This window comes from Numenius arquata, chromosome 15 (genome assembly GCF_964106895.1).
Source record: "Numenius arquata chromosome 15, bNumArq3.hap1.1, whole genome shotgun sequence".
In the NCBI taxonomy this organism is placed as follows: domain Eukaryota; kingdom Metazoa; phylum Chordata; class Aves; order Charadriiformes; family Scolopacidae; genus Numenius; species Numenius arquata.
Window position 1 is genome coordinate 461,884 of NC_133590.1, and position 27,448 is coordinate 489,331.

Below are 27,448 nucleotides of genomic sequence, written 5' to 3' on the forward strand. Positions count from 1 at the left end.
AGAGAAGACACCTGTGAATTTTTGCCAAATACTTTACCTAGTTCAGCTGGGTTTATGTTGAATTACTTGGCTGCTATATGCTATCTTTGGCAATTGAAACCTTTGTAGAAGTCTGATGTATAGTTGCCCACGAGAACACTGGCTCAGTTTTCACTATGTTTTCAGTTCAGAGGCAATCTAGTCTAAAATTATTTTATTCTTAAATCAGAGGGAAAAGTTATTCTGCAGACAAAGCTACAACAGCAATTATCTTTATTACCCAAAAATTACCTTAAATTGAGTCAGAGTATCTCTCATAACCGTATGGTTTATATTCAGTTAAATAAATAATGAATTCAGTTTTGATTTTAATTGTTTTTACTGGTGGCAGAATTTAATTCAGTTAATTTAGTTTGATTATTGCTATTTCAGACATTAATCAGCATCCTATTAAAACCATCTCACAGATATTAATTATGCACCAAAATAGCCCTGTGATGTACAGTCAGGGAAGAATTGATCCTCAAAGGACAGGAATTCCCAAATTTCCTTTGATATGGAATACAAAATTTCAGTCACTTTGGGTTTAGATTTCCAGAAATATTTAACTTTTTACCAGCTTGTTCAAACCAAGTCCAGTAGGGTGACTGAAATGCCAGGCACTAAAATCAAGAGTCCAGCTATAAAATGTTTCTGCAAGTATTTTCCCACACTGGCACTTCTCATCACAACAGGTGATGAGTACAGGTATGAAATACAATAGGTATTTTATAGTACTTTACCACCTATATGGCATTAGAAAGAAAAGAGAATGAATTTTGATACTGGCTGGGAACCACTAGCATCAAACTACCTTCAAAGGCAGCTAGGATCTAATTCAAATAACAAACCAGGAGAACATAAATTTTCCCAAGAAGCCAGATGTGCCTGTACCCATATCTATCTTCCACAGAGCCCTGATCCAATTTTGCTTTATTGTTTTCCTCATTGCTTCATACTACTTTATTTTTGAAAAGCAGGGACTGACTGCGTATGTAGACTGTGTTGGGATTCATTCACTTGGGGTCAATAACAAACAACACCTACCTTAGATACTTGCAGTGTAAGGTGGGGAGGATACTTCGCGGTGATTCATTTTTTAATAACCATGGGTAAAATTACGATCTAGGATTTGTATTTATCCATTGCATAAAATAACCTGGTAAGCTATACAGCTCTCTCTCCCTTTTTGCCACCCCAGTCCTGCAATGGAAAGCTTCCCTAAGTTTCACTTCTAGAATAAGAGCGATCTGTGATTCCAAAAACTACAGCCTTTGGGAAGCTTTCCTTTGGGAAGTCTTCCTGCGATAAATGATATAGGTGAGCCTTCTGACTATCTATTTGATGAACTATAAAATGGTATCTTGCCTTTGGCAGCCCTCAATCAATAGTCTTTGTTGGGTTTTAGGTGAAAATATAAAGATCATGCATCTACAGAGCAAGTGAAACTGTAGTAGAATTTGGCATGTTTGAGTGCCCCTAGTTTATTCTGACTGAACGTTCCCTCTTCCACTCTCCCTCTGCTGACAAAGTAATCATTGCATGGTGCGAGTCAGTCTTGCAAACAATTACTTTTTGCATTCTGCTGTCTCTGCTTTCTCTGTGTCAGTGATTTTGGAAAAACCTCTTAATTCAGAGCCTGTAAAATCAAGCTAGGAAGGAATTCCAGGGAAACAAAAAAAAATACGTAGTCCATGTGCTCCTTCTTCTCATGCCCAGGGTCTCTGAATTCTCAATCTCAAGAGCATGAAATATTTTTTTAAATGAATTATCCATTTTGGGAAAAAAAGGGAGGAATATTATGGTAGGGCAAAATTATAAAGACCTGAAAGAAAACTAGAGATAGAGGAAGCCAGTGAAGAAAAGCTACAGTACAGCAAGCTTAGCTGGAAAATACAGGGCTATGTGTATGTATTGTGAGTAATGGCAGATTTGGATACATCTGACCATAGCTGAAGAAAGAGGCTGCTCTTGGACAAGGGCCCTCAGAATTGAAGGGAGCTGATAGGGAAGATGGTGGTGAACAAATCTAGGACTTAGATTGTAACATTTCAAAGGAGAAACACATTTCTTTGGTTAGCAGGCAAAGCTCAGCGTATTTTGGCAAGACAGAGAAGTGAGTAATATTTCTATGCACAATACAGTATCAATAGTAAAGGTAATGATAAATCATTTTTTCACAGATCCATCCAAAGGTATTGTGCTGTGATTTTACTTTGATGCTTATATCTCCTAGAAATATGCCTGAGCAGTTACTCTTATAAACATAGGCTGTTGGTGTTCACTTTGTATTTCATGCACTTCAAGGGCTTGCAAGGTTAAGAAAAGCTCACAGTTTTACCTAAATGCAAGCACATGTGGAAATACAGTGTCATCTTCTGTATCCATTTGAACTTTGTATAAGCACAAAGATTGCTAAATGGTTTTCAGGGTTTTGACACATAACTCATTGCTGATAAAGCATGGTTTAAGCTCCTCCATTAGTGAAGTTTTGTGAGTGGTGGAGAAATGTCAGTCCATCTTTCCTCAACTAAAGTCAGTTTATCAGAACTGTCATTGATATGGTTTAGCGATTGTATAATATCCTGGGATTTCAAAATAGTCTGTACACATACTGCTCTAAAATGTCTAATCATTCAGATGTTGCCCTTGTAGAGTAAAACAATATGATTATCCTTTGCCATACATACATATATTTAAGTTTTGGTAATAATGATAGCTATGTTTGATGACTTGAAATCTAGTTTTTGTATTAAAACAATAACAGCAGAAAATTCCAACAATATTAAAGATAATTAATTGACTACTAAGAAACACTTGCCAGCTTTATACAAGTTTTGTCAGCCAAGAACTGAACACAGTTAATTAAAACAGTGCTCTGTCTTTTATAGTCTCCAGGCTTGAATAAATTACAAGGACAAAATCTAAGCTGCAATTTCAGTTCTGCAAGGTGCCAGTTTTCTTATAGCTCCAGCCCAACAAGGATTTAAGTTTAGATTTAAAGAAAAGAAAAAGAACATGTAAGTGGATCTGAATAGCAAATCCAAAACTTGAATGCATGTTCTTTCCTGTTCAAAGCCTCAGAAACCTGAACTCCCCAGTCATGTCCCTGATTGCTCTGCTCCTAGGGGCACCTATGCTTTTGCTTTGTAACAGCCCCAGCATTTCCAGGTATAAGCAAATAATTTCCCAGATCCTGCTTATGCCCAGGTAGAATCTAGAAACCAGACAGATTATCACTCTTATTTCATAGGAGGCCTAGAAAACAGACAAGCTCTGAGCAACTCTTATACACATTAAGAGGATGTATACTATTTTTTCTAAAATGTCATTGCAGCTGGTTTTATTTTTTGAAAAAACCCTCAAATTTTATATAAAAGTCTTGTGATTAGAGTATGTAGCAGAGGCTTGTCAAAATCAAATCCCTACATCTCCCACCAGCCATTAGTGTGTTAAAATCATGAGCCTGGGTGTATTTTTGCCACCCAGCATTATAAAATGTGAGACTGTAGAGCCAGGAAGAGAGAGTGTGATGCAGCGTACTGACTACGATGTCCATGTAGAGAGAAGAACTCTTAAGACTTTGCTCTCTGCACCAAGCACTCCCTCTGTGTTTTGTGTTTAACATCCAGTGGATGACAAATAACTGAAAACATCAGTGTCCTCCTTCCTGGATGAGTGGTTTTAATCCAGTAACTAATAACAAGTAAGTAAATAACCTGTGGACACTGGCGTGGACCCAAAGGCTATCTCTGAATTCTGGTCCTGGAACTGTACCCCATTTGAAGGCAGAAGGAGACAAGACTGGGGAGATGTTTCCTGTGAAGCAGGAAAATTGCCAATATTCCTAACTGAGAAAAATAAGGCAATAAAAAGATGAGGAATCGCTGCACCAATCATTGGACTGCCAAATGCAAGACAAAACCAGGCCCTGATAGCATCAATTTGGTGTTTGTTTTTCAAACAAAGTGTGTGTTTTCATTTTAAGTGAATGATGCTTAGTTAACCCCCTTGAGTCTCTGGATCATGGTGAAGCCCATCTGTAGCCCTGTGTGAGGAACCTGCTCTCTTGAACGTGATGGGGTTTGAAAAAGACTACAGCCTGCAGTGTTCCTCTTGGCGAGGTTCAGGAATGAACAAGAGATAGAGGTTTCATCTCTGAGACACTTAAGCAGGTGATGAATTCTCTGTTTTCATATCCCATTTGAAGACCAGAGGTCTGGCACCACAGTGTTTAACTTGTATATAATCAATTCCTGTATCATATCTAGTCTTTGGGTATACTTCAGCTTCAATGAACTGATGATGTGCATATGGAGTTAATTGTTTATGTACTTCCTGAGCTGGGGACAGAGCACCTTGGCACTATCCCATCCTATGTGTCCTTTATGTCATTTTGTGAATACTTACGGTTGTACGTTTGTATGCACACACACACAAATACGTAAATATATATATATATGAAAAGCCCTACTCTGATGGAATCCATGGCCAGGTTGCCTTCAGCTTCAATGGAATGATGGTCTGAATCCATGTGCACTTTAATGCATCTTTTTGCATGACACTTTAATGCATCTTTTTGCATGATTGACAAGCCGTGAGTAACATATATTATTCAACTTGTTAATTTACTAGATTTTCTATTTTAAGAAGGTAATACATTTTTCTAGAATGAAATATGTTATTTGGTAAAGAGTACTAGTGGAAATTAGACTAAATGTTGTAGTAACAGCCTGACAAATTCAGTCAGAAATTACAGAATCACAGAATCGTCATGGTTGGAAAGGACGTCTGAGATCACTGAGTCCAACCATACACACACAAAAGACCCCCACAATCTCGGGCACTAGAGCATACCCTGAAGTGCCACATCTACACGTTTCTTAAATACCTCCAGGGATGGTGACTCCACCACCTCCCTGGGCAGGCTGTTCCAGTGCCTGACCACTCTTTCAGTAAAGTAATTCTTCCTAATATCTAATCTAAAACTCTCATGCCGCAACTTCAGACCATTTCCTCTGGTCCTGTCATTATTCCCTTGGGAGAAGAGGACAACACCCACCTCTCTACACCCTCCTTTCAGGTAGTTGTACAGGGCAATGAGGTCTCCCCTCAGCCTCCTCTTCTCCAAACTAAACATGCCTGTGGGAGAATGGCTAGCTGAGAAGGGTCACGTAGACATGATCCAGCTGGCCGAGCAAAAGCTTGAGAAACATCGGATTCAGCCCCCGTAACTACTGGGCTGGTAAAGACACCTCGTCCTTGACTATAATTGTTGTAAGATAACAGAGAGGTTGCAGCTGCTCAGGCATGGGAAAAGAGGATGAAAGTAACTGTAAAGAAGGAACCAAGGGCGGAGTTGATCTTTCTAAGAACTAACCAATCATGAGCTTAACTTTTGTAATATGTATGAGCTAATTATGTTAGAACATAAAAGGCCACTGTGTGAATCAATAAACGAAGCTTGCTGATCACTCATATTGAGTGGCCCTGTCTTCCCTCCGTCGCGACACATGCCCAGTTCCCTCAGCCTCTCCTCGTATGTGTTGTTCTCTAGACCCCCCACCAGCTTGGTGGCTCTCCTCTGGACACGGTCCAGCAGCTCAATGTCCTTCTTGTAGTGAGGGGCCCAGAACTGAACACAGTGCGCAAGGTGAGGCCTCACCAGTGCCGAGTACAGAGGCACCATCACTTCCCTACTCCTGCTGGCCAAGCTATTCCTGATACAAGCCAGGATGCTATTGGCATTTGGCCTTCTTGGCCACCTGGGCACACTGCTGGCTTGTATCCCGTCAAAAGCTCCTTGTTCAACCAGGCCCTTTTCCCTGCCCTTTAATCTTGCGACACATGGGGACAGCCTGCTCCTGGGCCTTTAAGATTTCCTTCTTGAAGAGTGTCCAGCCTTCCTGGACCCCTTTGCCCTGCAGGATTATCTCCCAAGGGACTCTCTCAACCAGTGATCTGAACAGGCCAAAGTCTGCCCTCTGGAAGTCCAGGGTGGAGGTTTTGCTACCCCCCCCCTCCTTACCTCACTAAGAATTGAAAACTTGACCAATTCATGATCAGTAAGCCCAAGACGGCCTCCGACCTCCACATCTCCCACTAGTCCTTCTTTGTTTGTGAACAGTAGGTCTAGCGAGGCGCCTCCCCTAGTAGGCTCTCCTACCAGTTGTGTAAGGAAGTTATCTTCCATACATTCAAGGAACCTCCTAGCCTTGCCTGCTCTCTGCTGTGTTATATTTCCAGCAGATATCCGGTAGGTTGAAGTCCCCAACCAGAACAAGGGCTGGCAATTGCAAGACTTCAGCCAGCCGCTTACAGAATACTTCATCTGCCCTCTCGTCCTGGTTGGGTGGTCTATAGCAGACTCCCAGCACAAAAATCTCCCTCATTTGCCTTCCGCTTCATCCTTATCCATAAACACTCAACTTCATCATCACTGAAATCAAGCTCTATACAATCAAAACACTCCCTAATGTACAGAGCCAATTAATCCACAAATTAATCCAATGTGAATTAATTCAAAGAGAAGTTGAAATATAATTCTGACAATAACAGTAATTTTATATTGTGTGCTTTTATATGAGATTTAAACACAGTAACTTCAAAATAAAAAGCATTTCAACAAATGCTCTCTGGCTTGGGAAATACATGGCCAGTGAAACACCTTGGATTTCTTGGGATTTTATGGCTGGATTGATGCAGGATTTTGTAGATGTGGTTAACCTAAAATATGTATATGTTGAGTACCAGAGGAGGAATTGGGAATCAGTGCCCGATTCCATTAGCTTCCAATTCTTCCTTTGATTTTTTATTTATTTTTTTTTAGTAATTTTAGACAAGTTTTCTAATGTCACATTCTGCATTTCTACGATAGAAATAGTAAATTCTTTCCCTATGAAAAAACATTTTGAGACATGTAAGTCAAAAGTGCTATGTAAGAGCTTTGGGTTATTACGGTAATTTAAGAGATAATGAATGTCATCCTACAAAATAACTCAAAAAGTGTTACATGGAGTGCTACATGTTTTTTAACTTCTTGAGTTTGAATTGCTGTTTAGTTTCTAAGCCTGGACTGGTGCTTTGTTGGAACTTCTTTTGAAATCATTTCCACCTGTTTAAGCAGTTTTGACTTTGCTGCAGACATGGCACAATAGTTGCATCGTAGCAAGTTAGACTGCTTGTCAAATGTAAAGCCTAGATTTTCATTTCTTTACATCTTGCTGCTAACACTGTTCAACTATCCATCAGTTGTGTGATTTCCTGTCACACAAATGGCAGTTGACATGTCTGCCAATCAGTTCTGTTCCTGCAAATTTCCAAGTTTAAGACATCAGATTCAGTTTTAGGCACTATTTTAAGGGAATGGTCTTTTCCATTAAATACAAAAAAGCAAACCTTTTGGTTTTTACAATTCCAATTTTCACTGCTTGTATAACAATTCACAAGTTCTCTGAGCACCGGACACAGTGTTGAACTGAAACACACCTGAGCTACAACATCATGTACCCTTATGAACATCAGCAAGACCAGACTTGAGCACAGGAAAAGGCTTTGGAGATGTGCTACACTTATGTCACTACTCCAGACTTTGAGTGCTCACTCCGCCTCCTGCCTACTACACCTAGTTGTGTCCTCTGCTTCTTACAGCCAATGAATAGATGTGAATGTAGTTCCTGTTGTGCTGTTTAGACCAAAATGGTCTAAACCTGTGTTGGTTCTGCAATCCTCAGATGAATTGCACTCTAAGATAAATTTTCAGATGTTCTCAAGCATTTTATAATTCTGCACATTCTGATATCATGCTTTTGCCTGTCTGACAGGTTTAGCACATTTGGTCATTGGATGAAAGGCAAGCTGAATGCTTAGACTTAAATGAAGAAAAACAAGAGGTTATGACATAATTTTTTATTAAGAACATTTACAATTAAACTTTGTGCATATGGATTTAATTGTGAAATCCATAGTGGATGTAATAAACAAGTGTTAGTCACATTAAGGCTGAACTGTTCTTGAAAAAAATCAAGCTCAATCTCTTTAAAAATCACTGTTATATTTTAAAAGAGAAGAAATGTAAAATACTCGGAGATTTTATGTCTTCTATTAAAAGAAATAATACAATTATTCATAATCACAGTTTTGTTCATTAAAGTGTCCATCAAAAGCTAAAGGAGAATTTTAGCCTGCAGTAGTCAGACTGGCAAGTTTATCTGCTGTAACTGCGGTACTACAGTATTTTGATTATGGTTTTTCATCCAAAGATGACTGAAAACTTATTTTCTGGGACTTTTCTGGGAAGAAAGAGAGAGATTTAACATGACCAAATGGATCTCCAGTATCTACTTGAACAACACAGAAAATACATCAAAAAACTTAAATTATTGCTTAACAAAGAACACTAACAGACCCAATAAAAGAAATAGAAGATTCAAATTTGACTATGTTTCAAGAAACATTGCTATCACTTTATGCTGCAAATACTTTTTATAATGCAGTGAAATATTCTCTTTGAAAGTAGTGTGAAATTCAACAGGAACCTTAACTCTTTTAGTCTTCTTGTTATTAATTGCTTCTAGGGGCAAGACGATTGGACATGATATAGATTTTTTGATCACCAGTCCAGGACCAAGAGAAGATTATGAACTTCTGCATAAAGTTGTTGACTTATGGAAAAAGCAGGTATGAACTAAGTAACATTTGGCCAAAAAAGACATATTCTAGCAGCACTGGATTAAGCTTACACAGCGTTCAAAGAATGTTGACTCCTTTTTACAGATGACTGCAGTATTTTGAAATTGGATACTGCTCTATTTGATCTAGGTGCATCCTCCAGCTCTGAATGCTAAAGTTGAAGGTTATATCAGAAGTACTTTACACACATTCTGTTACATCTTACCCTAAGTCAGAGGTAAGAAATCAAGCTAGGTGTAGTTTTGACTGACATGGCAAAACTTCTTACACTTTGAAACAAAACCATATTTGTTTAATTCCTCCTTGAGATGGGAGTAGGTTCTCCCAAGGGGAACTATTTCAGGGACCTTCAGCTTTATGTGTGGTGTATTAGGGTGACCTCATGGTGTGAGGTGAGCAAGTCTAAAAGCTAAGGTACCAAAGCTCTGGATCTCTCGCTTTCTTTCAGCCCATAGGTTAGTATTTTTGTGAGTTCTGTTGGAATATTGTCAAAATTGACATAGTCTCCTGTGATGTCTGGGTTTGGAAGGATACACACATTTCACAAAAGAATTGTTCATCTAAGGGTTTTGGGGTTTTTTTCTGTTCAGCTTTCTTCAGTTTCAAGCAAGTTAAAAATTGGAAGAGTCTGAATTATAACAGGTGCAGTTACCTCAAAATATTCCTGGGTCAGAAATAGAGTATGCTGGGAATGATAAGACTTTGTTTCTTCTTCTGCCTTTCTAGCCAGCTAAGATATTTTTCAGTATTTACTACCTGTACTGTTCAAAGCAGTTGAGTACATTTCAACAAGTAAAAGGCCAACGCTGTGTCTGAGGTGAATCACCAAATGCTCCACTGCTAAGTAAAGTCACTTTTCAATGCAGATAGCCTGGAGAGAATGCTTTTGAATTGATTCTTGAACTAAGTACTTTAATTAATGTATAATGGGTTAACACATGAAAGGCATTAAAAACATTCAACCAGACAAAATCTTATCTGTTGTTAAAAGTTACCCGCTTCAAGGTGGTCAAAACCTTTCAACTGGCTTTAATGGAAGGGCTTCAAACTTGTTTTTTCCTGGTAAAATACAAACTTAGCTGACTTCAGTTGACTTTTGGTCTTTGAAATTTTAACAGATTATAATTAATTTTTTAGATTTCTGTGCGTTCCATCCTAATTCAGTACAGAAAGTGAATGCATTGAAGTAGATTGCTAGCAGATATAATTTATCATACTCCAATGAAAAGCAATGAAGCTGCGTCAATTAATGAGTGCTGAGGAGCTACCCTATTATCTTTTTATTTTTTATGTAAAGTTTCTTTCTTGGACATTCTACTCCCTTTATTCTGAAAAAAGTTGCATTTCTTCTCGAAAGCTGTCCTTTTATGTTCTCAAGCAGACTTGATCTGTTGATCTGCTTGATCTGCTGGTCCTACAAAAATCCTGTTTATTGTCACACAACAGAAAGGAAAAGTGATGCCAGGCTGAGGCTAGAGCCTACCCCTAGTGCAGTCTTTCATTCCTTCTCTCATTCCATCGCACTCCACTTACATTAATGAGAGCAATGACTGTGATCTGAGAAGTCTGGTAACTGCTGAAGTTTTTCAGGTCACTCTGAGCTGCTTTCATTAAATGGAATTGAAAGGAAAAAATAGAAAATAAATTTTTCTTGCTGATTTTTTTAAGGGTAAGATTTGGCAGAAGTGATTGCAGGGAGAGCATGGGAGGTCAAGAGTGGCCAAGGGTTTGATGAAAAGATTAGGATTCCTCTAGCAATCCCAGCATGAAGAAAATGTCAGAAAGGGAGATGCACAGTGGCCATAGAAACTAAACCCAAACAAGCTGGGAATTGTTTAAAGCTATGGACAAATATTTTCTGTGTTCTGCCACAATTTTTATAGCTTATACTACTAGCTGTACTGCCTCTCTGCTGTGGCAGTTGTAATATACAGGCATTTACTGGCACTCCTAAAAAATAAGCAAAATCAAAATGCAAAAAAGAGAGACGAGTTATACTCCTCTTGCCTTTTTATTACCTTTGATTTCTAAGAGGGAGGGGGGGACACAAAAAAAACCCCAAGCCTAAAGCACTTTTATACTTTTTGACAGTACACCTGTCGTCTGCTTCACAGCTTTCCACTTTTGTGCTACTGCTTCAAAGCCCAAATTCTTCAGAGAACATCACTGAGGTCAGAACATTGGCTTCCTTCCAGCAGCTCTTAGCGAAGGATTCTGCAATGTTTAACTTCTAAACTATGACTATGGACCTCAGCCTTATTTAAATAGTTTAAAAAGGCCTTTTTCTTGGCCAAAAAATGTAATGTAACAAGATCCTTCCATTGAAAGCTGTTGAAAACTAGGTGGTTAAATCAACACAATCATACTCTTTGATGCAGCATCACCAGGGATAAATGGACCAAGGAACAGAGAAAAGTAAGTCTCCATTGAGCTTCAAAGTAGAATGGCAAAACAGAAAAGCTGCGATGCAGTACACAGGTTTTGGTTTTAATGGTTCCAAAAAGCTTCATAAAGAAAGTAAGAAATTACTTCTCTGAGTTAGAGCTTGGAAGTCCATGGGAAAACAGGCTGAACCATCTGTGTCAATGCAGCTTCATTCACATACTGTGTAAAGACATTTTCATTTTTTGTTAAAAACCTATATAACTATTTAGCACTGTTCCTGTTGTTATGTATGTACTTTTAAGAAAGGAAGAGATACTGTTACTACAGGCATTCCTGCACTCTTCATTTTTTCCTTTTGCATTCATGTAATTATAATGCTGCATTTTTCTTTTGGCTTTTAGGAAAATGAAGAATGTAGATGCCTGACTGTGCTTACTTATTTTAGTATATTAGTAGTCTGGTTTAGACTCTATTATTCACCCTTGCTGAGGTGAACGTGTCAGGAAGGGGAAGGCTTGATGTTCCATTAAGGTGAATGGTGAGGAGCAAGTAACCAGTCTCACTTTTTCATTGCTAGAAACAGGTTTTTGTAAACAGCTTTCACAGAACAGCAGCATTTTCATTATTGAGTGACAGCTGGATTTCAGCAGCAACAAAACCCACTTCTAAGACAAGATACAAATAAAGGTTAATCAGTGCAAATGTTCATGGCATAGAGAGAGAAGGAAACATCTTTATTCCTGGACTCCAGTACTGGTCTGTCAAAACCTGGCTGTTCAGGACATACCCAGAATTAGACTGTTCTGATGTACAGGGAACTTCAAGATGAAAAAGGGACCAAAGCAGGTGTGTGATTAAGCAGCAGCTGCAAAGTTTTTTATTGCTGATCAAGTTTTGATGCCATCTGCTAATGATTCCTCACCCTACATGCTTGACTGCTCCCAGGCATCAGTTCCTTAATCTGTTCCACTTTATAGAATTCCATCTGTCTCACCTGGGTAGAGATATTTCTGAACTAACATGCCTACATCCTATTTTGGATTAGCTATAGGTATTTCACTGAAAAAATAATCCAGTTTCACTTTATTAAACCACTTTAGAAGCAAGTTAAGAGCAACAACATATATACATTTGAGAAGAACACACTGGATTACATTTTCAAGTGCTATGAAAGGGCCCTTAACGTTAACAGAATTAATCCAGCTACCAACAAGTATGAATAATCACAGCTTGTAACACTAAAAATATGATAGGATTTAATGTTATTAAAAGTGACAAAGAATGCTAATGAACATACTTGGATTGATTTTTCAGCTACTGATTGCATATATTTCTAAAAATTCACACTTCTCAGTTTGATCATGGATTTATTCTATAGCTATGCTATTGATGTGTCAGCACTCAATCTATTTAAGTAAAAGTGCATAATCATTCTAAAAAGGGAAAATTGTTGTGGGTACTGCCCTAAAAAAAAATACATTTGTTTTGATGGTGGTGTAAATTTGAGGAATGAAAATGCCCACATTTTAAAATTCAATTGTGTAAACAAGGTCTACAGCACTTCATGGTGTATAGATCAAGCTGAAATTTGCAAAGAACTTCAGAGTCAATGGCGTAAAGTAATGAGAAGGCTGCTGTTCTGCAGCTAGCAGTAGCCAAAGCTTCACACAATCTTCATAGCTCACTCCCCTTCAGGCAGTACTTTTTCAAAATGTGCTGAAGTGCCATTTCAGCTTTACTTTATGAGGTGATGGTGATGTCCAATGCCTAACCAAATTAAGTTAATTGGAAACATTATCCCAATGAATATCACCTAGGCTTTGGCTCCTATTTAAAGGTGATACCCTGGCTTTGAATCAGATTTCAACTGCTTGTTGAACTCAGCACTCGTGTATTGTTGCCTAATTTTTTTTAAGTTGAACTAGATATTTACAGTGGTTTACCTCCTCTCATGCTCCTTCTATTAGCTTTAGAAATTATCCAGCCAACACACTATGCAAAAACACTACAGAATAGCCCAGAGAGAGGTAGTCCTAAAATATCTTCCTAAGTCACCATCTGCAAATACTTAAAATGTATTCAATTAGCAAAACTGAATTTTCCCTTGTTGACTAGGCCATTCAAACGGCCTAGTCAACAATGGAAAACAATGTTAGGAAGGCTCCAATAATGATTTGTTCGATTTGTTGTAACTTCTTCATGATTACTTTGTGTTACATCACAGGGACTCCAGGGAGTGTTCCCTTGAAGTTCCTAAATATGAAAATAGGATAAGACAAAAAAGAGAGAAAGGACCCATCTTTAAACACTGTGGTTTAACAGGCAGAATTTGTACTCTCTCAGCAGCTGAGAGATCTTGAAGGGAAGACCTTGGGTAAGTGTGGTATCCAGGTTGCCTTTAGGTAAAGGGAACGTCTTCATTTTTAGTGTGGGTAGTACAGCAGACTGACATGTCAAATTTACCCTGTTTTCATTTACAACTAGATATTCCTGTAATGTGTAGCAAGCTGGAAAAAAAGATTCCAAAAAACTAAGTAAAGCTGATGCAGATCATCTATAAGATGATACAGCTAAGGGTTATAATGAAAATATTGATGAAGCAGAAGATACAATATATGACAAAAAGTTAAAAATTAATGTCTTAAAAGGCCTGAGCATTTTATGTCAAGGCCATTTTATCTATTACAGATACACAGGTAATACATAATCATATCTCCTCAAGAGCTTACTGGCTAAAAATACATGTATGGGGTACTGGTGGCCATGTGCAACTGCCCCCAGATCTCACTGAGATAAAACACTCCCTAGGTGCTCATCTGTTTGCCTGTGAAGAGAGAAACCCCTGTAGGCTGTGATGTCTTGCTGGATTTCTCAAGTGGTCAAAACCAAAGACTTCCCACGTACAGTAGGAATTCATAGAACCATAGAATGGTTAGAATTGGAAGGGACCTTAAAGATCATCGAGTTCCAATGCCTTGCCATGGGCAGGGACACCTCCCACCAGACCAGGTTGCTCAAAGCCCCATCCAGCCTGGTCTTGAACACCTCCAGGGGTGGGGCATCCACAACTTCCCTGGGCAACCTGGGCCAGTGTCTCTCGTAGTCCGTGTAAAGATGGGCTTTAATTCCTAATTTCTTGCACCAAAACTGAGGAGATCTGAACTTCATTTGAACAAAGAGGACACAAATACTGATACAGGCTGTGGCAAATGTGCAAAACCGGTGATCTGAGCACACTACAAACAGCATACAGGTAGGTACTTGGAAGTATAAAATAAGACTTTACCAAAAGTTAATCTAGTTAGGATTCTGCCTAGGAAAATAAATTATTTAGATTCATTCTGGGTTATGCTATATAATACCCCAAATCTCAAGGAGCAAAAAGGAAAATGAAGCAAAAGATGAGAAAGCACTGATGAAGTAGCTAGAAGATTTTTATAGAGAATGGGAAGAATGTCAGTGCTTAATAAAAGCTTGAAGTCATCAATTAATGATCAATGATCAATGAGATTAAAAGCATTTTTTAGCATTAAAAGCAACAAAATTAACCTGAAGGCAGGCATAGTTTCATCAAAATGAGTGAGATAATAAGCAGTTATGCATTAACATCCAAGCGCTGTTTTGAGTCTATATTTGGAAATAGTAAGCATCAGTGCCTTGTGATGTTGGGGTAAAACTAAGAAAAAATTACTGTTATAAAGATGGATGTGAGACGGCACCTGCTAAAATTAAGCATTTTCACAACAGCAGCCTTGGAAACCAGTAATCCAAGAGAATGAGCTACATAAGGATTTTTCTCATATTAGTTTATAATAAATCTTCAAAATCAGGAAAAAATCCAAAGAAGTAAAAGAATGTTAATGCAAGTCAAATAGTTATCATTAAAAAGGTTGGCCCAATAACCCATAAAATAGCCTGTGACTGATTCTCAGTAAAATAATGGGATTGTTAATTTGGAACTATCATCAACAAAAACTGAAAATATACCTATCAGTGTCTCTTCATGGAAATCATATCTTGTTACACTTTTGTTATCCTTTTTTTTGGTTAAAATTATAGCTCTGAGTGATAAAAGTAATTTTATTGCTGTAAAGTAGTAATTTAACATATTAACATGTAAAGTTACCACACTTGCATTGTATAAAATAAATAAAACCTGGTGTTTAATATGGAGGTACTCTTCCAAAAAGCAGTTCATTGTCACCCGTGTTCATAAGAGGTCTCACCTGGAGACCACTGTAGTTAAATATCAACGGCCATCAAATAAAATCACTTCTATACACACTCAGTTCAACATTGCAATTCAAAAAAACACCACAAAACTAATATGATTCTTTACCGTATATTAAGGGATATGTTAACTAAAAGTCAGGAAGTATTCTTGATCATGCTTTTTTATGGTGAGACTAGTATAAGAATTCCTAGTCCAGAGGAAGGAGAACGTGAAAACGTTTGAGGGACTTTAAGAGAGAGATATAAAATTGATCCAAGGATGTAAACAAATCCTGACGATGGAAATTTTAAGAAACTGAATCTATTAATCTCATCAGTGATAAATCTGAGAAGTGGGTTTGATCAATGTGTAGGTTTAAAGAAATGTAAAAAGAGATATGAAGAGATGTGACAGTTGTCGTCTTACCAATCTTGAAGATAAAACTAATGAGCTTATCTAGTCAGAATGTGAGTTAGGAAGTTCAGCTTAGTAGTTTTCCTTCTAGCAATAACAATTAAACAGCTAACAGACTATGAAGAAAGTGGTTTATGCATTATTGTTGCTAACATTTATAACAACGTTAAATTTCTTTTGGAAAGGCAAATCTCAGAAGACTACTTTCTGTGAAATGAGGAGCTAGAGGGAGCAATTGCAATGGTCTCCTGTATTTTATGAATCTAGAAAACTAAATTAATGCTGAGCATACCAGGACTTAGGCACGTGTGTTTTCATCATGTGGAATCCCTCAGAAAGCAGAATCTTTTTGCTAGCTGAGCTCTCCTGCTAGAGATGGCTTCAGTGACACTGAGAACTGCTACATCAAGCTCCATTTCTATTCTGAAGACTCAAGGATGACTGAAAGAAGTGGTGTGATGAATAGTATATGCTTTATTTCTTTGTTATTGTGTATTTGACGTTTTGTATTCTTTATAAAGGATGTGCTGGGAGGCAGAGAGAGGAGTGGTGCTCCTTGTCTTGTCCCAGGTGCTATGCTTTGAGTGATGAGAGGTTTTCTGTCTGGTGAGGGGAGATTGCACTTTACCTGAGGGTAGCTGAACATGCAGAGCTCTAAGAAGCTTTAGGAGTGCAGGGTAAGTCTGAGATGTCCAGCAAATCAGTAACCTTGGAAGCTGCCTAGAAATGCAAAGAACAGGCATAAAGACAGGCCTGAGGAATGACAGAAAGATGCTTTTTTTTTAAGAGCCTAGAGAGGAAGGTATACTGTCACCTTGGGAGCCATTGAAAGGTTGCTGGCTACAGAGCAAAGGTGGAAAAAAGCACTACCTCTTTCCACTGAGCCCTTCCTACAGTGCTGGATTAGAAGGAATTAATTTACAATGCTCTGTTACTTCCATTTTTCTCACTCTGAATGTTCTTTATTATAAAAAGAAAGTCTTGTTTATGCTTTAATAAAATCCGGCTCTCAAGGATCAATAGTTTTTTGGTGCACTCCCTTCAAACAGAAGGCATGGGCAGGGTGATTTGATGTCTCTGGAGACTCCAGACCTTGTCACAAGAAAATCTCACACGATAGACACCATCTAAATGCTCTGTTTGGAATCTGTCAGCAAGATCGTGCTCTGGACTAATCTGTTTTTCTAGATGTCTGCCACATAGGAAAGCATCAATCCCTACTGAGAAATTTCTGCTGACATCAACTATGAAAGGTTTAGGAGGAAAGGATGAAGGGAAGAATTGCAAATGTTGTCTCCTTAGTACAGGGAAGGACATTGCCACTATTGGATGATTACCACTGTAGATTTGGCCCTGCACAGTTCTGTGTTTACTGAAACTGCATTTTATGTGAATTTTTTTACAATTGTCTAGAAACTCTGGAATTACAGTAAAACCACTCCATCAATTCAATGTGACCAATGTCTTCTCTTTAGGACTTACTCTTATATTGTGATATCATTGAATCAACATTTGTAAAAGAACAACTACCGAGCAGAAATGTTGATGCCATGGATCATTTTCAGAAGTGTTTTGCAATTTTAAAATTGTATCAGCCAAGAGTGGACAACAGCAGTTACAGCACGTCAAAAAACTTTGATATGGCGCAAGTCAAAGACTGGAAGGCAATCCGCGTTGATCTGGTCATAACCCCCTTTGAGCAATACGCGTATGCTCTGTTGGGCTGGACAGGCTCCAGGGTACGTAACCACAACAGTCTTTGTTCTCTTAGCATTGCTGACCTGTTTTTCCTGTTGCAGGATCATTCAGGGTTCTTGAATTTTTGAAAAATGTTCCTTCTCTCCACATGTCACATTTCATGCCGTCATCCATGCGTGATAATAGATTGGAGCTGATGAACTTGTCAATGACATTTATGGATGTCTCTCTAGAGGAGCTGACATCTGTATTCTTCGAAGCTTAGTGTTTAGGTTCATGGACTGAAGAGCTAGATTTTCAGTCAGTTGAGTTGTCTTTTTACATCATACTAGTGTTAACAAGCAATTTAAAAGGTTGCTGAGTAGAGAGATGATTTGGAAAGTGTCACAGAATTTTACAGGAAATTAAACATTTGAGGAAGAGATGTTCTCAATTGGGACTTAATTTGTTTTGTAGGAAATTGGAAGCAATTTGGCGTCTTTCTTTTTGGATTAGATAAAATGCTTTCTTTTGGTTGTATTTTAATTGAGTGTTTTAAATTGTTAAAAATTAGAAAATTTTAAAATCTACGCATTAGTTTTGAAGTAGAATAAAATATGTTTTGATGGATATTTTAATAAGTTACGAAAACTTGAAATGGTAACTACTGTCACAATAGACACTGTAGTTACATAAAATAGTACAATATTATAAAAATAAAAGATTCTATCTAAATGCAAACTCAAAACTCAAGTGATTAATCTCTTTCCAGACAGAATTATTTTATAATCTGTTCTATATGCTTGCCTTCTGATGTTCATTGTCTTAGGGAGTGATTACATGGTATAATGGACAGCACCTGAGCCTGCTTTGAATGATCTTTTTGATGTGCTAGAAGCAGTACAGGTGCATTGCCACTCTTTTCTACTCATGTTAATTGGAAGCAGGATGTTTTAGACCAGGAAAATGCTGCAATTGATGTATTCTCCTGCTGAGCTGATGAGTTTCTTCAGTCACTTTTCTGTTTTGAGATAATAAAATGTATTTATTTGGACCGTGGATTAAGTCCTGCAGCTTCAGAGTCCTTCATATCCTGGAAGTGTTTGGTTACTTAAAAGCCCTTCTCTTGACTCTGTAGGTGGGTGTCTACACTAAAAATGCACTTTATGAGGCCCCTTGCTTGAGTAGGCAACGACTCTGTCTTTCTCTGCCTCACTCAGCTCCTACTCCCTGTTGAGATAATTCATCTACAGACTGTGGGAGCCCATCACAGGCTCTACGTAAGCTTACTTTCTCATAGAGTGCCCAGCTACTCTCAGAATAACCAACTGAAATGACAGACCATTGCCTCTCAAAACATTGTCCTTTCAGATGATCCATTTTTCAGCCTCTTGTCTTTTAATAGAGATCATTTTTACAGGTCTGTTTATTATTTGGTTTGGTGTTGGAGCGCTTACACAAAGGATAATAATTTTGCTTTGTCAGAATTGCTCATATTTGCTATATCTTTTTCAGCAATTTGGACGTGATTTGAGGCGATATGCTACTCATGAAAGGAAGATGATATTGGATAACCATGCTTTATATGACAGAAAAAAGGTACTGTTTATTCTCAGAAATAAAGCTATCATGTTTTTATTTCTGAATATATGTTTTCAGTTTATTTTTGATATTTGAGTATATAGAATATTTTAGCTTGATTCTCTATCTATTATGTGCTAAAACAATCTCCTGTTCACAAGATTTAGTTTCACTGACAGAACCTGATTAAATCCGAACAAGTAAAACCAGAAATCTTTTTTGGCATTGCTAAGGTAATTTAACAAGAATCATACCGTAAACAATGGTGTTACAAGGAATTGTGCAACCTTCACAAAACTGAGAATAACTCATCTACAAGTATTTGTAAAAACTACTTTACTGTCCTGTTTCAGAATGAAAGGTCGTTTCTGTGTCACAGGCACAATTTCAACAGGGATAGTGCTGATATTTCAAAGGAGGAAGGAATATTGAGTGGTACAGGCTCAACTGGAAGGCCTGAGGAAGGTTTGGTGAAGCATGATACTAAGTGCAGATGAGGGATCATCCTGCTTTTAAAGTCCTGCATTCAGAAGTCTGTGTGGAGTTGTGTTTAGTCAGGTTTGCTAGTCTTGGTATTATCTACCAATTAGTCTACCAATTACGGTAGTATTTCTGGTCTAAATGCTCTTGTCTGCAGTTATACAGATCTCTGCGTTTATCTGGCTTAATGTCTGTATTTGTATTAGGCCATTTTAATAATAAGCAAAAATCAATATTGAAGATGTTTACTAATGTCAGTATAGGGGAAGGCAAAAGTACCAGGTTAAGGTTTTACATTAATCTTTCCTATATATTCCCTGTAGAATGGAGACTGCTTTTAGTTTCTCTGCTTACATGCAGCATTGTCTCATTGTTTGTTTCTGAGACGCAGCAGTGATTTAAGCCCTCACTCTGTTTCAGCTATCTCCATAAGTGCTTCTCAGGCTCAGATGCTATAGCATCCTCAGTTCACATGCAAACCTGGGGAAATGATCAGACTAATGATACATTTGGTCAAATATCCTGTCTCAAACAATTGTCAATACTAGATGCTTCAGAAGAAAATATAAAATTGTGTGATAGATAAATATGCTATCAAATGTCTAAGGGGGGAATGTTTCTTCATGAACTCAGGGGTAATGTCAGCATTCAAAATATAAACTCTTTGCCTCAACATAATATAGCAAAAGTTATTATCTGCAAGTTAGTATGTGCTTTGTTAAATATCTTTTAGGGTGTAACAGATAACTGCACTAGGGAAATACAAAGAATTTAAGAAATGCCAGTGTTATATTTTGTGTGCAGCAAAATTTGCCTGCCTGGTATACAAGTATATATCATTAAATCTGTTTCTTTTACCCAGAACCCTGATGCATTCAGTGATGCAAAATGGACATTGTTTATTCATGAACAGCATCAATCAGTATTATTTTTTCTTTATTGTGTTTAGGCTTTCTATCCGATATATCATTCAATTCCTTCTGGGAAAGAAAATCTAAGTTTCCACATGGATCTCACTGGACTAGCCAGAATATTTCACAGATAAATAATGAATTTATCTTCACAATGCCCTCTGGGAAGAAAGATGCTCTTGTCTTTCCAAATTTTCAAGAACTGAGGCAGAGGAAGATTTAAGGCCCTAAAAATCCATTGCAGTTTGGCCTGAGTTTTCTCCTGTTGAGTATCTGCCTCAGGGCTTTGAAAGATACATAGAATTGTGCATGTCCATGACATGTTTCCCAAAGCCATCAGCTGTAGCTGTAACTGAATTTCCAGACCTTCTACATGTCAACTTACATTTCCTCACCGCACTGCCCAAAAACAAAGAAAAAGAATTAGTGGGAGAACTGAGAAGAAGAATTAAAAAATTTTCCTTATTACTTATTATGATGCAGGAATGCTATGACAAGAGCAAGGAGGAAAAAGCCAAGCCTTCAGCGAAAATTTCAACTCTCTTTACTGTTAAGACCTTACTCCAGGACCTCCGTATATCAAATGAATGATATGAATGGATCAGATGTCCCTTTCTGCTGGGGACTCCATTTGCTTTCAAATGTTCCCCCCAAGAATATCTGTCTCCCTTTTCTCATTTAATCCCAGAAACAGCCAGTTTACTCCCAAATTTTATTTTCTGCTGCAAAACACAGATGCACTACAGATTTCAAAAGAAGAAGTCATGACACTGTTGACACAGCAGAATACTGTTCTTGTCTCTGCTGCATTCTCAGAAATAGCTAAATTACACTAGCTGAAATTTTCCACAGTGGAAGAAAAGTCTAAGGCAGATATGCAGTATGAAAAGTTTCAGACCAGGCAGCACTGATCTATTTAAAACAGGGCCTTTTATCAAGTAGTTTTATTGATTGCCATTTTAACAAGAAGCAAGGAGACACCCCCCTGCCCTGCTTCTAAGTATTCTACTATTTACAATCTAATGTGTTAAATAATTTCTTTGTATTAAGTTAGTGCCATAAGGGACATTTTGAACAAAAAGCCTTCCATACTGCCACCCAGTGTGGAATGAAGTCAAGAATGTGCATAATACAATGGTGTCTGTAACTGTGAAAGTTAAGGTGATGAGCCATAGTGGAAGAGAAGTTTGCAGTAAGTTGTGTGGCTGCCAAGGTTGATTAATTTTCAGGGTCATCAGGTTAGTAAGCTTAAAATCAGTGATGAAAATAATTAGTAACTTTGTGCTCTTTCAGGGAATGCATACCCAAAACATGAAACGTTTAGTGGTTTTCTTCTTAATTTAATTATGTAGACCACAGAATCATCTTTACTGTAATTCTAGTGCTTTTATTTAAAAAACATTTGATTGGGGGGAAACTAAAAACATGGATGTTTTATCTGTACCATCTCTTAAATTTAGATTGGAACATGAACATAGGTATTTCATAAGGACACTTTCCTTTGTGGTAGGAAATCTTCCTTTCTCAAAGGAAAGCTTTCTCAAAGGTAAAAGCAATCAGGAAGCTGATATCCTTGTGCAAGCTGCTCAAGATCCCTCAACACAACCTCAATTAAGGTTAATTAGGAATCCTAGGTAAAAACTGAATCACATCTTTTCCATATTTCTCTCCTTATTTTCTGAAGAGAGGTGACCTGATGTCACTGTCTCTGTCCAGGCAGACAAACTTTCATGCACGAGACTGCAACAGTTCCTGGGGTATAATTCAGCAGTTGGCCCACATCTTTTCTGCTTCATTCTTCTTTTATAACTCTCTGTGTGTATACAGCAAAAGGAACAGAAAGATCAGGGAGAATCCTGATGAAGACCAAATCATTTCTTTGAAAAGAATTGCCTGTGGTTATTTAAAATTTTGCAAGCTGATATAAGAAGTTAATAAACCATGCTATAGCAAATATGCTTTGATTATTTTTTTTGATAGAACATAACAGTGCCTGTAAGAGAGTGTCTTTCATTATAAAAGGCAACAGTTTCCTGGTTTGCTCTACATTCCAATATATAATTTTATATACTTTATATTAATACTTATCAGCCCTTGGCGCTGGGGCTTCTGCTGTGGCCCACTGCCTGAAACGTGATGCGTGTCAGAGAATCCCAGATTCAAGCATTCAAGGGGAGAGTCCTGGTTACTTTAACGTATTTCCACAGGGATTCTGACAGGAATAGGGAGCATTAATGGAGCAGTTAGGAATCAATTACATAGCTTTTCAGAGGGGAACAAAAGGAACAGATATTTCCTCCAGGGACTCATTACAAAGTTATGCTGTGAAATTATTCCTGAGCCTCGATTATTTTTATTTTTTTTCTAGTGTGAATATTTTTCATATATTTGTGGGTTTTGCAAGACAGTGTGCAACTATCAAACTAATGTTTTTTTCAGTTCTGTAATAAAAAGGGCATTTTGTAGATCTCCCTTTAGCAGGAAAGTTGTGACAACAAAAATTGAAAATTTACTGCCAATTATCTGTCAGCCTCTTTTTCATAAAAGATGAGTGGATGTCCAATTCTCTGCTTCTTTAGAACTGTGTCCTAAAGCTATGGAAATCAGCTCTTGAATATACCAACTTGAAGTATGATGTTTCTGTGATTTACAACAGCTGGAGATCAAAACTTACAATGATTCCCACACTTATGGAATGAAAGAGTTAGTTGATCAGCCATCAGGAATAAAGAGAAATTGTACATTCCCCATGTTATTATTGCTGTTGCACTGGTTACAAAGGGCATGACACATTTACGAACAGGCCAATAAAATTCTCACTGTAAAACTTTCCTGATTCATGAATGAACAATATGCTAAGTAAAGTAGAAGTGCTTTTGCAAAAAATAATTTCATTTTTCTATGCGAATCATAAGGTCAGCTGAACAGTAGGCTCTTCCTTAGAAAGACTAAGGTCTTTAAGCTGGAAACTATAGCATCACTGATTTGTTTTTACACCCCTCCATATTGGATTGGGAGTCGTTTATCCCTTAACCAACAATAAAGAATTTTTGCTTACAACATGCACTGTGTCTAGACTTAATCAGGAGCTAATAAGAGTGTAAGTGCTGACCTCTGCTATATATATATGTAATGTGGTCATCAATTCACTGTCTGAACTGCAGTTTTTAGTCTGAATGTATATTTACAGTTTGCCACATACTGAGATTTGAAGGGCAGTTTCTTTGCAATGATTAGAAGTTTGTGATGCACTAGGGCATTCATTAGCAAGTTTTGACAACATCCTGACAGCTTTTTAACAGGGTGAAATGGAGAGAGATCTAGTGGCTCTAAGTAAAGAAGATGTAGGTCTAAACCCTGTTTTATTTTTAAACATCTGTCTTTAAGCTTAATAACTGTCATTGCATGAGAAGGCAATAAATGTGTGATTTAGTTTCACTTTAATGTTTTACTATTTTTAAAGTGATTTTTAAAGTGGCTGAAAAACCACAGACTTTCTATTCTTAAAGGAGTAGCTGTCCTTAAAGTGTGAGTGCTTCTCCCATTTTACAGTGTCAGCAACCTGGAATAAGATTTAGGAACTGCAAAGGTTGTTGGTTGCTCCTTTACCAAACTTTTGTGCTGTTAGCTAGAGTATCCTTGTCATGCAGAAAGGCACTGTGGAGAGTGTCTGAAGCTGGACTCTATGATACTGGATTTTTACACTCCTCACCAGGAGGCTGGGTGAGACTTAATGTGGAATGAAATGAAATGAAATGGCTCCCATGAAATGGCTCTCAGACTCAAGTGTGTGCTTTTCTTCAATAAGACTTCAGGAAAAACTTCCTTGTTCTCCAGATTATGAAATAATACAGTCCAGATGGCTTATAAACTTAAAGTCATCTTTAACATTGAACCGTGAAGTTTGCTCCACCCTAAATATAACGTCTTATTATCTGTCTGTAGTCTTTGTGCCTTTACTTTGTCTTTACGATTAATCTCGTCCAAGTCTCCATTTCTTCTTAACTTGACATCATTTCATTCAGTTTTGTAGACTCCAGTGTTGCTGCCTACTTTCTCCTGAGTAGTATTAACACCACTTCAAAATCCAGAGAATGACTGTAAAAAGGGTGGCTACAACTTAGTGGTGTAAAGTTACTTTCCTTTCCACACTATGGAAAGGATCCAATAGGCCCTTGTGACTTACCTATAGAGCTGCTGTAGCTCTGGAAGACATAAGCTATGTCTTTCTGCTGAAATTCAAATTAATTTTGATCACTAATTTTTGCTGTTCCCTACAACTGGGAGAAAGAACAAATGTTTAATGGAGAATTTGGATCATTCAAAATTTTCTTGTTCTCTTAATCAGAGGGAAAGTCAAAATGTTGACACTTTCTGCAAAGGGGAAGGTTTTTTGAATCTCAGCTTTGGAAACAATCCACAAATCAGACTGTTCCAAATCTCCAAGGCTTAGAAAGCTCTTGGGGCTGCAAGCTCAGAGGCACTTGGCTGACTTGGCCAGCTGCTCCAGGCTCATGGATCCAATAAGCTTTGGGGACACTGGCTCTGATGTAATTACAATTACTTATTTGAACTGAGGCTCCCAGTAGCCTGTCAAGCAAGTTGTTGAGAAGATGGGCAAGTTGGCAGGAGCTTAAATAGGCTTAGATTTATAAAAGTGCCTGGTAAATTAGATTATATTGTATTATTTTTTTTTCAGGGCAATATTTTGATAATGATATCATTTTTATGGAACACCCAGGTTTAAGTGAGTAAGAAAACTCCAACAAAACAAAATTCATTAGTGTTTTGCTGAACAGATCCATTCACAAGGCAATGGGATATTATGTTTATATAACTACACATGTATTAAGTAGAAATATTGTTCCCTAGAACTGTCTTTTCTCTGGGAATCCTAGAAAGTTGTATTCCAGAGATTCTCGGGCAACAGCATCCATCTATGGTGTTTCTCTGTAGAGCTTGGTGTAAGGATGCCCCAAACGTAAGCCCGGAAGATGCTTCTGAAAGATCTACTGTGATATGCAAAGCACTGCCCTACCATTTATAACATAGATAAATTTGAGTTTTGAAAATGCAGGATTTATCATCCTTTTTTTACTATTACTTCCTAACCAAAATCCCTTGTCTGAATTAATCTAAAATCATTATCAAATACTTCAGAACCCCTATTGTTAGAAAATAAGCTACTTTTTGGTTGTTTTTACAGTTTGGTAACTTTTTGGAAACTATTCCTTGCAGCTACAATAAAGAAGGATGCTTCAAACTTCCCCACTGTTACTTCACATGGTTTCAGCTCTGGTGGGACTCCTTACTGCTTTTTCCTTTCAGTTAAGGTATATTCAGTGTACTTGATGCTGTTTGCTGTTCAGCAGTTACTCAGAGCCAAAGAGCTCAGAAGTCTGCTGTATTCAGTGTCTGAGCTGTAATCATTTCCCATCTCACAGGAGTAGACTCTACATAAAACAGGAACTAGTTTCAGCTGCTCTGTTCCAGAAGTTCTGACTATTTCCTCAGTCAGAGGAACTCAAATCATTGTCTTTTGAGTACGTAGGCAAGCATGTGGGAGTTAGGCTGAATGAGAGGTGGGATGGTCTAGATGCATTAAGCTGCTGCAGGTGCTTCTCTCTATTTCTCTTTCATGGCAGGAGATATCTAGGGATGGCATGTGGAACAGCTTCATGGCCATGTAGAAAGCGCCTCTTTCCTGCACCTTTATCCCACCCCTACTGAGCGGATATCCCCAAGCTGGTTGTGGGATCCAAGGGTTGGATTTTTCTTGTAGGTTTAGATTTTTATCTTATATAAATCCATATGTTTTCCCAATAATATTCCAGAAAATCACTTCTAAGTCCAATTATTAGTTTATTTAGTTCAAGGCAGCAAAATGATGTCAATAATTAGCATTGCTTTATTTTGTAAAAGATTAGCTAGGGTTCCTAGGGTGTAATCGATTGATTAAATTATTAACATATGAATGTTCTTGCACTAACATTGTAGGTTGTTGGGTTTTTGTAAGAGGAGGGTCACAAGCTCAATGTTATTTTGAAGAGTCATTGGAGCAGAAAGCAGTTATTAGTTTTATGTCCTATGAAAATTTAAGATGGGAAATAGCCATCTTAATGTTTTCTATTGTTAAAGAAATATTGGAAAAAATATAACACTGTGTGGAAGACTGTATATGATTGATGACAGTTTTGTATTTAAAAACCATTGTGTGAATTTGAATGGCATTAAATGTTATTTAGTTGTTGAATAACAAGAGAAGTGGTTTATATAACTGCTCTGAATAGTAAATTCACAAGATGCCCTGAAAACATCATAGTGGGGCCCAGCTTCACAAAACATTAAATGCTGTACAGTTACAATAAAAATAGTAAAATCCTATGCTCCCAACTTTTTTAAAAGAGAATATTTAGTTTTACTTGGGAAACCAGTATAAGCATGAAAGGGGAGTTTTATCATGGGATTTCTTCTACACTGTGAAGATCACTATTGCACAGTTTTTAATTGCTTGCCTGCAGAAAGCATTTCTATTTAGGAAAATCCTTAACTGACTCTTCAGGCAGGGCTTGCCCTGTCTGTCTTTGCATATATCTGTAAAGCCAAATGAAGGTGTGATTAGAGCCCAGGTAGATGACTATTATACAACTGTAATGTTTTGATGATCTGGCTCCAAGTTGTATGTAAGTTTGCCAAGTTCTGCTCCTACGTGTCTTTTGCCCAAGTAGTTGCTTCACAGACAACCACAATGTTTGAAGCAGGCAGCCCACCCAGTCATGCCTGGAGACGTACTTGAACTTCTAGCCTCCCCCATGATATTCAGATTTTCTCTGGGTGCGTCAAAGTCCATGTTGCTGGCATGCCACTGAGCCAGTAACTTTTCTTTTTAAATAAGTCATACCTGACAGTGACCGTGCTGGTTGGAAAAGTTATGTTTGTGTAGTGGTTGTGCTTAGAGGATGGAATCAGCTCTGGGGAAGCCAGACTGATTGCAGACGGCTGGGCTGATACCTGTGTTTCCAGAACCTTGTAAACAGGTCTCCTAATAAAAAGTCAGCTTTGTTTTTTTCAACCATTG

General features: G+C 37.8%; 1 protein-coding gene across 1 annotated transcript in view; it reads left to right on the forward strand.

The window, feature by feature from the left end:
• Positions 1-27,448, forward strand: part of DNTT (DNA nucleotidylexotransferase) — an 89,737-nt gene that overhangs the window by 49,779 nt on the left and 12,510 nt on the right. Inside the window, exons 8-10 of the mRNA XM_074159078.1 lie at positions 8,595-8,697; positions 17,197-17,460; positions 18,914-18,997. Coding sequence (XP_074015179.1) covers positions 8,595-8,697; positions 17,197-17,460; positions 18,914-18,997 — 451 coding nt within the window. The remainder of the gene's footprint in view (positions 1-8,594; positions 8,698-17,196; positions 17,461-18,913; positions 18,998-27,448) is intronic.